Source organism: Misgurnus anguillicaudatus, chromosome 2 (assembly GCF_027580225.2).
Source record: "Misgurnus anguillicaudatus chromosome 2, ASM2758022v2, whole genome shotgun sequence".
NCBI classification, from domain to species: domain Eukaryota; kingdom Metazoa; phylum Chordata; class Actinopteri; order Cypriniformes; family Cobitidae; genus Misgurnus; species Misgurnus anguillicaudatus.
In genome coordinates this window covers 16990029-17002424 of record NC_073338.2, presented here as the reverse complement: position 1 = coordinate 17002424, position 12396 = coordinate 16990029, and the positions used below count along the sequence as shown (strand labels likewise).

General features: G+C 35.2%; 2 protein-coding genes across 3 annotated transcripts in view; one reads left to right on the top strand and one right to left on the bottom strand.

The window, feature by feature from the left end:
* LOC129441899 (interferon-induced protein 44-like) overlaps positions 1-12396 on the bottom strand; it is a 118240-nt gene that overhangs the window by 44313 nt on the left and 61531 nt on the right. The window contains exon 1 of one of the 2 annotated variants that reach the window (XM_073873904.1): positions 814-933. The exons of the other annotated variant lie outside the window; for it this stretch is intronic. The gene's annotated coding sequence lies outside the window, so the exon portion shown is untranslated. Of the gene's footprint in view, positions 1-813; positions 934-12396 lie in introns of those variants that run through there. 2 annotated transcript variants of the gene reach the window in all.
* The window catches only part of LOC129441882 (uncharacterized), a 429034-nt gene continuing 427167 nt past the window's right edge, over positions 10530-12396 (top strand). The window contains exons 1-2 of the mRNA XM_073858135.1: positions 10530-10620; positions 10785-10876. Of these exons, the coding sequence (XP_073714236.1) occupies positions 10824-10876 (53 nt within the window). The 5' untranslated portion in view covers positions 10530-10620; positions 10785-10823. The remainder of the gene's footprint in view (positions 10621-10784; positions 10877-12396) is intronic.

Genomic DNA, 12396 nt, shown 5'->3' with positions numbered 1-12396 from the left:
CTGTCCAAACGGAAAACAACTTGCACTGACATATCTTAAAATACATCAGTGCCCTTTGTTTTGTCTAAAAATGCACACAAGTAATGTTTTAAGTAAGGTATGTTTGTTAAAATTAGTTATATTTCCTAATTAAACTAAGGCCTAGTCATGTCTTAAGCTAATCCCTGTCCAGGAAACCACCCCTAGATGTTTAATGTACTTAATTATTAAATATAAACCAAACACTTGAAATTATGAAATGTAGTGTAACAATTATGATAATATGCTTTGGAATGTATGTTTTCCAAAGAAAAACACTAATAAAATACGAAAACTTAAAAATTTACTTTTATGTAAAAATACTTAATTAGTAGTGTCCGCCTCTGGGGATCTGGCAACGCTGCAAATGCTGTGCTGCACCCGAGGCCGGTGTTGCACCTCACAGCTGCTTGAGCAGTCTCTGTCATTTTACGCTAATCTATAGCCTACAGTAAACTGTCCAAACTTAATTATATATGCGGATACCAATACGAGTCGTTTTAAATTAGGTAATTAGTCATTCAGAGAACTTCAAATTTTATTTTTAAATGTGAAAATTCTACCGAGGTCCGCACCTCATACGGCCATGCTTACAAATGCCATAAATGGTTCTGTGTCATCCGCCCTTTACATAGTGCTGCTTTAAAGACTTTTAATCAGCAGTTGCTGTATGCCCTTATCGTATGAAGAAATGGTTGCATATAAATAGCCTAAAAAAACATATTAGTTATATTTACTAAAAAAAGTCCTAGTCTATACATAAACCAACTATTTGATAGAAATAAAACAACTTACTTTTAAGAGCAGACTGCCACTGTGCAGAACTGGTTTTCAATGTTCTTTCACTTTCTGATTAAACTTTTGTCCAATCAAAACAGATTACATAAGGCTTGGCAACGTCTACTACGCCCTAAAATCAAAGAGAAAAAAATCCTGCAAATCTTGCTTGTAAGGTCTACTTGACATCATTACTATTTGAATTTAATTATTATTATTTACCTTATATGCACTGTTGATTCCTTACAAAGGATTCTGCTGCGGGTTCTTTCGTCAGTTTAGTGCAGAGGGGAATTTCCCTGTACTCTTTTTTGTTTTTTATTTGTAAGGTTTGTTTGTAAAAACTACTTAAATGTCCTAATATAAATAAGGCCTAGTTCTGGATAATTCTACACTCTGTCCAGGAAACCACCCCAGTTCATTCTTATGGTTGCAGGGTCCCACCCAATTTCTTTAATTTGTCAAACATGCATTAAAAAAGTGTGATGACACAGGGTGCTTTGATGACACAGGGTGCAAGAATTTCAGCAGCAGTCTGATATGCAGAGATGTTTCATCCATACCTCTTATCAACTAACCTTAAAGATAATACATAGACACAGAATAGCAGAGAAAAATCCTCACTGGTACTAAAAGACATTTTATTTTAAAGTTTCAAAGGTACCAAAAAATAAACAATACGTTAAATAGTTCTCCGACGTCGTCTACATAGAAGGTGTGTTGTTTTATTAAGTGCCAAAATTATTCAGAAATGGTTTTACATGTCCAATAACAACCCTGGGATTTGTCTTAAGAATGAAATGGTCTGTTATTACCTTATTTGAAAGTGTCATGAATAATAATGTTGAGCTCTGATTGCCTGATCACAGACCAGTACGATGCAAAAAAGTTAACCAAGCCACGGAAAATACCGGATTATCTGCATCATGTCCACGCAAAGGCAGCTCAAATGCAGCACATAATTTTACGCAGTCTATTACACAGATTTTGAAACAGCAAACAGGGAAATCCATAAAAGTCCCAACTTATCATCCAACTAATGTCAGCCAATTCTGTTTGCCATAAGTGCTGGAAAAGCACACAGTGTAAACTCAACCGTGATCACTTCCTGCTGCTCAATCTGGTCCAAGCTCCTTAATCCTTTATTTATTATTCAACTAAACGCCTTGTAAAGAATGATTTTGCAAGGATAAAATTATATTTAGTTTCATCTCAAGATATTTCACTTGCTTCCACTGATCCGTACTGTAAATAGCAGTTCCATGGCAATCTGCAATGCGGTTATGAGACTCAGAGAACGATCCAATCATATGAGTTCAAAGACATAAAAAAACTATATTAAAACCTGTTAAGGAACACTGTGCCATACACGGTACACCCCCTCCCTTGCACGTGAGGCTGCATTACGTCATTGTAACTTTGAAGCATTAAATCTTCAAAATATACGGTCATGCGGCACATCGTTGGAAAGCTTAGACTTTAGGGATTCCATTAAGCGCACACACAAAGCATAATATGATTTATAGCATTCATAAAACTGTAATCTAGTTGTTAGTTACCTGAATTTAGGATATTTACTGACCTTCAAAATCTTCTCTTTATCAGCTTCGGTGAAATTGTCCAAAACAAATTGTTCATAAAAACCCAAAAGTCCAAGGAAATGGAATATCCAAGCCTTTTAATCCAAAACGATTTGTTCATCTCACAATCTTTACGTTTCTGACCGAATTACGATATAAATAGTGTATACAATTAGTTCACTAACGGACATTTGTTCGAATCTCACTTTTCATTCACGATTTATAATGAATATATTTGGATGTCACGTTTATTGTGCAACGTCTGAGGAACAAATACGCCCCCTTGTGGAATTTCAGCCGTTCCATAAGAGGCTACTTTGCTTACAACATAAGTGGGAGGGTTTGGTGCGCACAGTCCTGCGCCCCAAGGCGGATCTAAAACCAGCCATTTAGCTCAGCCTCAGTCACATGCTTTTACCACATTTACTGACCTTCATAGACACTCGTTTGGGTGTTGCCCCAGACACATACACACACAACGAACTCAGTTTTGATTTTTTTTCATGGTAACATGACTAACAGTAAAATAGTACAACAAAATTATTTTATTTTGTATTAATTTGAATTATGTATTTAACTTTCTTGTAACATGTTAAAGTAGCTTTCTTCTCTGGCCAACTTTGGGGGTGGTGCCCCCTATTGATCAGCCGCCACCGGTTTGGGCGTACATCTCGACTGTAAGGTCACAGTTGGTGTAATATTGAGATTGGCCTGTTTTACAGCTGTCTTTTGCATGCACAAGGTTTACATAAGGAGGAAACATTCGTGTTTGAGGCTCACAATATGTCATTAGCATGAACAGAATTCGTATTATTCATCTTTGCCCAGGTAAATACAGTTTTACATTCTATGGCACCTTTACCATATGCACAGAATTGTGCTGGTGAGTCTTACAGTGTAAATGTATACAATGGAATACTAAAATACTACACAACTGTGATTTTGTTGTCTGGAAGCAGGGTCACATGATCTGCTGGCCAATCAGTCCATCACACTACTCAGAAAAAAACAGCTAAAAACTATATTTTCTTTATTTTGAGAACGCTGATGAAAGCGTGCTGAATGTACATTCTTTTATATTATGAAACTGTTAATTCTGGTCACTATATGCTAATGTTAATAAATTGAATACTTTATGTTATGTTAATACATTTAATTTAATGATAAAATATGACTGATCTGCACTCAATGATTTTGTGCATCTCCCTTAGCGATGTAAACACTTGAAACTTTCTGTTACCGTTCAGTCCATATGTATAACTACAGGTAGATATGTCATTACTGTTTGTATGGTCCATTCGAGGGGCAACCTTCCAATCTCTCCGGCTGCGTCCGAAACCCATGGCAGACTTGTTGCCTCGCTGCCTCATGAGGCCATGACTTCGGCGGCATGAGGGCAGCTCTTGAAAACGCATTCAGACAGGCTGTATGGTAACTAATCACAAAGGGGTGGAATTGATACCACCCCTATTGATAGGTGTGAGGCAAGTTGGAGCTAAACTCTGCAGGACACTGGACCTCCAGGACCGAGTTTGAGCACCCCGGCTCTTGATAGTCTCAACAAGACCTCACCATTATTGTATTGTCTTTCCACTGGCATCATGCACTTTAGCAGTGCTTTACTCTGAAACAGCGACAGCCATCAGATATAATATCAGCCAGGTAGACAAAGATGATCTAACAGTAGTATGAGCATCTAAGAAATCTTCCTTTGCTGAAAAGTATTGCATTTTTATAGTTTATTTTTTAGCGCAAATACATACTTGCTTGCTTTTGTGTCTTTTGTTGGTGTGGAATCTATCTATCACTGCTCTGTGTGTGTGTGTGTGTGTGTGTGTGTTTACGACTTGCAGTGCATGTGTTCACTCTTTACTGAATGGGTTAAGAGGTCACATTCCAAGTATGGGTTACTGTACATTGGCCATTACTTCACTTTCACTATCAGCCTAAAGTCCTGCTAATGTAGAGACAATGCACAACTTCTGAGTTTAAATGTTCAATTAGTACTTGTTTTTAGCAAGAAAGAAACTGTTGCTGCATAATGTTGTATTGAACACCCATATAAGTCTCTGTTCTTGTGTGCTAATATTATATAAAAATACAATAATAATCAAAGAACCCACAAAGTATTTGCAATGGCTTTTTAATATTTTAATTCATTAAAATGAGAATACATATATTTTATTATATTGCACACCTTACTTTATGTGTAGTGACACGTGAATTGAAAAATCTTTTGTGCTTCACAAACCTAGACATTCTTATACAGTAGTATTAAATTAAAGAGATGTGTCTAAAAAGATAATAAGGGCTAGTATGCACTAGCAGTTTACTGTATACTTCACAGTAGGCACAGATATTAGAGGATGTGCAGTTAATGTTTCCTTATTGTCCCACAGTTGGCACTTCTAACCCTTATCATGTCAAACAGTCAACTGAAATTGTCATTTACATGCAGTTATGTTTCTACCGATTTCTTACCAGTAATACAGTAGGTGACCATTTATTATAGTGCAGTACATTCATAGTACATTTCTGTGGGTTAGTATAAAGCTACTGGTCCCCAAACATTCAAAGGGACTGATGTAAATACTACATTTTAAAAACTAAGTAAAAGTCAAGTAAATCTAAAAGTATAAAAATATGGCTCTATATTATAATGATGAATTCTGTAGATAAGTGATAGAGAGTGATCGGTGGCTTTTTAAAGGGGTCATAGCGTGAGAATCAGACTTTTTCCATTTTTAAGTGCTATAATTGGGTCCCCAGTGCCTCTATCAACCCAGAAAACGCAATCAAGACCAACCCAGTAACCTTGCCCGGGCAAGCCATTTTCTGCAAGTGTGCGAAAAATTAGGTCGTTCCGATTCTGCCTGTTTTGTGAGGTAGGTAGTAAGGCGAATTACAATAATACCGCCCCCTTTATCTGCAACATCCAACCACAGCACCGCCACAGTGCAGAGAGAAAGAGAGAAAGGAAAAAGCACTTGACAGCACAATTGAGTCTCAACTACAACAAACCACCATCATTGTGATCAGTGGTTGCACTTCATCCGCTCATTTGCATTTTAAACGACACACCCCAAAACGGCCCACTTTTGCTCAGGCCTACAAATTATCAATTTTTACATGCTATAATAAATTAGCTGTGGAGTATTTTGAGCTAAAACTTCACATACACACTCTGGGGACAGCAAAGATTTATTTTACAACTTAAAAATATGTCATAATATGACCCCTTTAAATCTAAATCTAAATTTAGATCTAATATTTGTTTAAGTCTTTCAGTTTTGTTTAAATGATTATTTGCAATATTCTTCATGCATGGGCAGAATTTTAAACAAATCAATTATATTTAGGCACATTTTCTATCCAAAATCGGGCTATGTTAATGCGTTTTTAAATGAATATTAGCCATTGTTCTCGTATATTAATGTTTTCAGAAGCCTTTGCAATGATTTAGTTTCCTGACATCCATCAATTGAACAGCATTTTACTCACGTTGTGTGATATAACTTCGGAGTTTGTTTATCAACAAGGGGGTGGGGCAGTGGATGGTGGACAGTGCTCGAGGTGGAGACTGAAGAGACTTTTTTGTGAGACTTTTTCACAATATTCTTTACATTATGTAGGATGATTGTAGAACAAAAATGTGGCAGTGTCATAAAAACATATTTTATTGATCAATAAATAAGAATGTTTCCTAAATAAATGACACAAATCCAACATGATGGTTTAGATGTTAACATTTACAAAATATTAAATTACAAAACATATTCATACAGATTCATGTTTGCTCTTCATAAAATTGGGTTTGGGTGCCAAGTGCTGTCTGTCTGAACAAGAGCTTAACACAGTCCTCATGTCAGGTGTGTGGATGCTTTACATGTAGACAAGGCAGTTTTAGTCATATGTTTGTACATTACTGAATGGTTAATTTTCTCTAATATTTAACTTGTGTTAAAATTTATCTTGAAAGCTGTGAATTATATAAGCTATAACATTTCAAAAACCAAAAATTGCACTTTATTAATCTTTGTAAACAAATGGAATCCCCAACATTGTTAACCTTCAGACTACTGTATTATATCTGAACACATTTAAAGTACTATAGCAATAGCAGCATCTAATTAGCACAAAGGCATCATTATATGTTAGGCTATTAAAGGGATAGTTCACTTTAAAATGAAAATTCTGTCATCATTTACTCGTCCTGATGTTGTTCTAAACCTGTATGAACTTCTTTTTTCTGATGAACACAAAAGAAGATATTTTGAGAAATGATGGTAAATGCATAGCAGATAATGGCCATTGACTTCCATAGTAGGAAAAAATGTTTTGAAAGTATTGTGATAAACGATGAAGAAAATATTTTGATAAATGATGGAAAGCACACAGTTGATGGTACACATTAATTTCCATCATATTTAAGTCAATTGTCACTATCTGCTGTATGTTTACCATCATTTATCAAAATATCTTCTTTTGTGTTCATCAGAAAAAAGAAATTCTTACAGGTTTACAACAACATGAGGATAATAAAATGATGACAGAATTTACATTTTAAAGTGAACTATCCCTTTAAAAATAAAGGTGCTACAAAAGATTTTTGACTGTGATGCCATACAAAAGCACAGGTTTTTCAAAGAACCATTCAATCAAAGGATCCCTCGAAAACTATTTCTTATTTTTTATAAGGTTTTCAAACTTTTTTACTACAAAGAAACTTTTGTTCAACAGAAAGTTTCTTTGCAAATCATACAGCCAAATTGTTTTTTTTTCTATGGCATTGTGTAGTACCTTTATTCTCCATCTGGCTAGAAGATATACTGTAAGATGAGAAAATAATTGCAGAAGTTATACCTACCCACTGAGCAAAGCGTCTTAAAAAGACGTCATTTCGACGTCCCATGAGGAGCCAGAATGAAAGTTTTTATGACGTCTTTTTTTGACCTGTTCTGAACATCCAATATTGATGTCAAGGGGACCTCTACACAAAGTAAAACTATTTAAAATGTGGCCATTTTAGATATTATATTTGTTTATATAATCTTTATATATGAATAAATGTAAAAAAAATATTGCTTATAGATAATTCCCAAATATACAAGTTCCACCTTAACTATCTGCGTCTGCAATCTTGCTCTCTCTCTCTCTCTCTCTCTCTCTCTCTCTATCGTTCAATAATTGAAGTGAAGTGACGTGAACTTCACTCTTCCTCCCACGCTTGCTCTCGCTGGATAATTGTTACATGTACATTCTCTAAAACAATGTCATCACCATTACAAACAGTTGTTTTAACAAAGCATTGTTTTGAAGTAGGACCATACTAAACAAACCAAATTTACTTTATTTTTTGTAATTTCTACGGCTCATTTTTGAGAATTTACAAGATTCTGGTGTTTTATTGAACATGTTTTGTCGCCATCATGGTGATCAGTGTTTCCTTTAGTTGGGTAGTTTGACTCTTTGTTTTTATATTATAATGTGTGTGCTTGATGATGGTGTTTTTAAAACACATTATTATTGCACCAAGTGTTAGTCACCAATGCTTGTGGCTTCCCATTAATTACATTGATGGTCAGAAGTGGTGGTATAATATAACTGAACTAAAAACACTCATAAAACATTATACATTTTGTTTAAAAGTAAACTTCTATCTCAGTTTGTTTAGAGCTGCAATAAATATACTTTGGTGCAAACTGCTGCCTACTGGAATGGAAATTGAAACCTTGTGGCTGTAATCAAAAATCTGAAGTCCAGAATTTTTTGACACAGATACAGACATCAAGAATCAGCTCATGAATCACAACGATGGTGAGTTTTCTAAATGTTGCAGTGCATTGCACCAGCGTATTATAAAAACTTATGAGTCCAGAGAGTGTCACCACTGTTGTGATTCATGGGGTGATACTTGATGTCTGCATATGTGACAGTAATATCTGGACTATTAATTTTATATAAGCGCTTCACAGTGGTGGTATGAACCTAAATAATAAGTTGGATTTGACACCTCAAATCAACTGAGAAATTGAGACAATACTACATGCTCTACAAAATTAATTCACAGACTTCACATATGTGGAATTACTGCTGAAAAACGTTCAGTGAAGTTGTAAGATCCACATGTGAGTTTTGTTTATAACAAATTTTCTTTGCAACAAATAATATGCTTTAGCAAACACTCTTAGAAAGACCAACACTGTTATAGAAAGTCAAAGAGTCAAACTATCCAACTAAAGGAAACACTGATCATCAAAATGGTGACAAAAGTTTTCAATAAAACATCAGCATATACATCTCTGTTAATACATCTCTGTTAATTAAAGAGAGAGAGAGAGAGAGAGAGAGAGAGGGAGAGGGAGAGAGAGAGAGAGAGAGAGAGAGACAGCATTTAAGGTGGAACTTTATCTATGAGCAGTGCTATGTTTTTGAACACACATTCATATATAAAGATAACATTATTTTAACAGCTTAACAAAATATTCTACAAAAATACACGTGATGTTTATGTTTTTTTTGACTCAGAACTCATAGACCACATTTGTATAAAATATTTTTGTTTTGATTTCCCGAACCCCTTTTGGACGTCTACCTGACGTCCAAGAGGGGTCATAGTCAGACGTCCAGATACTGTACCAGATCTGCACGTTGTATAGACATACAGATAAGGGCCTGGACCAACCGACCTAATATAGACATGATCTGCACGTCGTGCGGACGTCTCATGTTTGGTGGGTAATATTAACCACAAAGTTTAGTTGCAAAGCATTTATTAATACGTGTTTTCTTTCCTTAAATGTCTTCTTAAAGCTGTCTACTTAAACAGATACTGCATCTTCACTCTGATTATCAAAGTATCCTTCAGCAGCTCTGAGAATATGATTTAAGGCATTCAATAGCAAGATGTCCGTATCAGGATCCAGCTCAACCTCCTCGCTGTAGTTCTTCACTGGGACAACAGCAGTCAGAGAAACTCCAATATTACCACACACCTCTTGCATCTGTCACAAGAAAACTTTGATTACTAGAAAGATTACCAGAATGTTACCCATGCAGTATTTTATAAAGGCAACATACTGCATATAATCCCATAGTCAACCATTTAGCTGTACCCTTCTCTTGATGTAGTGACTTTGGTAGACATTTTGCAGATCTGCTGTCACTAAGGGACAAGCCTCATCTACCTTTGTCAACAGCATCAGCTGTGGGATACCTGAAAGATGCTTGGTCATGTTAAAGGAATAGTTAAAGGAAGATTTATCTTATTATTTACTCATCCCATGTATATGCTTTCGTTTCTCAGCTGAACACAAACAATTAATTTGATATATAAATGCTGATGTGTTATCTTATATGTAACTCTAAATGTTAAAGCTAAATTCAAATGCTTTGGCAGCACATCTGTAACTTCAAATCTCTTTGGTTCTCACATAAAACAACTAGTCATCTAGGATGACATGAAGGTGAAAAAGTATGAGATGATTTTAATTTTAGGATAAACTTTTTCTTTAATTACCCAGCTAACATAGAAAATTACTAAGAACGTTCTCTGAAAGTTCCCACGTTTGAACTCTGAAAGTTTTTGACGTTTTTTGGAACGTTGGGAACTTTCAGGGAACATTCTTAGAACTTTTCTCTGTTAAATGGGTTATGAAGTATTTGTATTTTATCCGTGTTTTCTTTGGAAACATATATTCCAAAGCATATTATCATAATTTTTACTCTATTACATTTCATAAATACAAGTTTTTGTTTTACATTTAATATTTAAGTACATTAACATACTTTTACTCAAGTAAAAGTACACAGTTTTAATGTAATTAGGTATTAAATAAATTTTAACATGCAATATTAAAAAATACGAAGTATGATTTTATGCTTTAGAATGAAGTAACATTTTTCCCAATACAAACACCCTAATAAAGCACAGATGCTTGGAAAATGTAACTAATGTAACTAAGTATTGTCCACTTCTGCAACTTCCAACTAAGTACACTTTAAACTGATAATAGTCATTTTTACTGGAATTTTCGCACCAGCCAAAAAAACAGCCATTTTGTTGAACGTTTGCTACTCAACAGCGTGGTCACGTGGAAAAGTGAAGTCAATGCACAATGCGTACTGTGCCTTTAAATGTATGTCTCGTTTTGACTCCTCCTTGAGACAAGGGCAAAAGTGAAACTAACATCAGGATCATCAGGTGATTTTCTATATTGAGGAAGTGAAGATCTGCGTTACAAAGGTGAGAACTGAACTCCACGCAAAACTCTGAGATTAAATAAGACAACATTAATAAACATTTAAAACCGCTAAAGCAAAATATCTAATATCAGTTAGTATTAAATAAATACTTTATGTAAAATAATGGTTTTAAAGAAGTTTGCTTCTTTGTTTGTGTGTGTTCAGTTTATTTGCAGGTATAGAATCAACATTTGAGCTGCTGTCATGTCCTCTAGAAAGAGTCTCTCTGGAGAAAGTGAAACAAAGGCAATGAACAGGTGAAGAGTTTTAAAAGTTTGTCTTGTATGTGTTTAGCAGAAATAAGTGAACATGAAATAAACACAAACTTCAATCATCACAGGGCTAATTCATAAAACTCGCTTGGAAAGCGAGGATTAAAGTTACAAACTCGACTTGACTTAACCTAACAAAGAACGCGAGGCTAAAGCGGTTGCAAAAAAGGTAAACGAAGTTTACGCAATCCAACTAATTTGATACAGATTTCCCTAGTCAAGATAATTGCGCGTGGACTTTGAGCAGCCCTAGAGGTCGAGGGTGAATCAAATCGATCAAGTTAAAGAGAAAGCGGTAATGTATGAAGAATTTACTGCTTACTAAAATTATAATACTGCTGCAAAAAACAAACCCATAAAATAGCTGGAAAGTCCTTATATGGATTAAATCCTTTCATAGCCTAGTGATCAGTGCTCTAAACAGCACATTCAGCAACCCGGATTCAATCCCCGTCAATGCTCATGTGTACTTTTTAAATATAACACCGATCTTAACTTTTAAAAGACAACATGTAGGTTACTAAGTAACCATAAATATTTAGCAGATGAATGATTTTAATACATTTACAGTTTTTTTTATTCGCTTTGGTACTATTTTCACAAGTAAGGTGTACATTTTCAAAACTCTTAATACAAAAATCCAAACTGATCACACTTGTAACACAGCTAGTCATTATTTCAAAACCTGATGTAATGCTTTCAGTAAGTTGCACATGTTTTCAGTCCACATAATCATTGTTTCAAATGGAAGATTATTGTAATATGTAGTGAGAACATTTGGTTTATTCACCGAAACACAACGATATGATCTTTTTTCAGTTTAGTACTTTTAACAATCAGTTCATCCAACAGCAAACAATGCAAGATACATGTTTCAAATCATCCTTAAAGGCGGAGTCCACGATGTTTGAAAGCCAATGTTGATATTTGACAAGCGCGCCCCGGCCCCGGTGGAGTCTGGACCTTCTGTTGGTGGACCCGCCCCACACGTGCGCGGCCCGGCATTTGGTTTGGTTTGATTGGCTGTGGGTGTGTTTTGGTGGTCGGCCCGTCTCCTTTTCCAACGCGTTTTTCGGGCATCGTGGACTCCGCCTTTAAAAGTGCTGAAATTAATATGCTACAGTACTATAAAATACATATTACACAGTTTCACATTAGGCAATACACTTACATTACTTACATAATCTATAATTTCCAAAATATCCATCCTATGTGTAATCAAGTGAAAGATCAATGAAGACATCCTCTACATTCATTTGAGCAAATTACAGTAGTTTTTATTTTTCAGATATAATTGTAACATAGGTTTACTTTCTATAATGTAACTGAGTGAAAACATAAAATTTAGTGCACACATTACATTAAATTACATTACATTACAGTAATTTGGATCAAGCCTGTCTTGAGCATTTGGCCGTAGATTTTCGTCCACCTCTTTGACCTCTCTGTGGGTGCCCATGCCCACCTCTCTGATGAATCCCTTGTCCACAAGATCTTCTTATTCC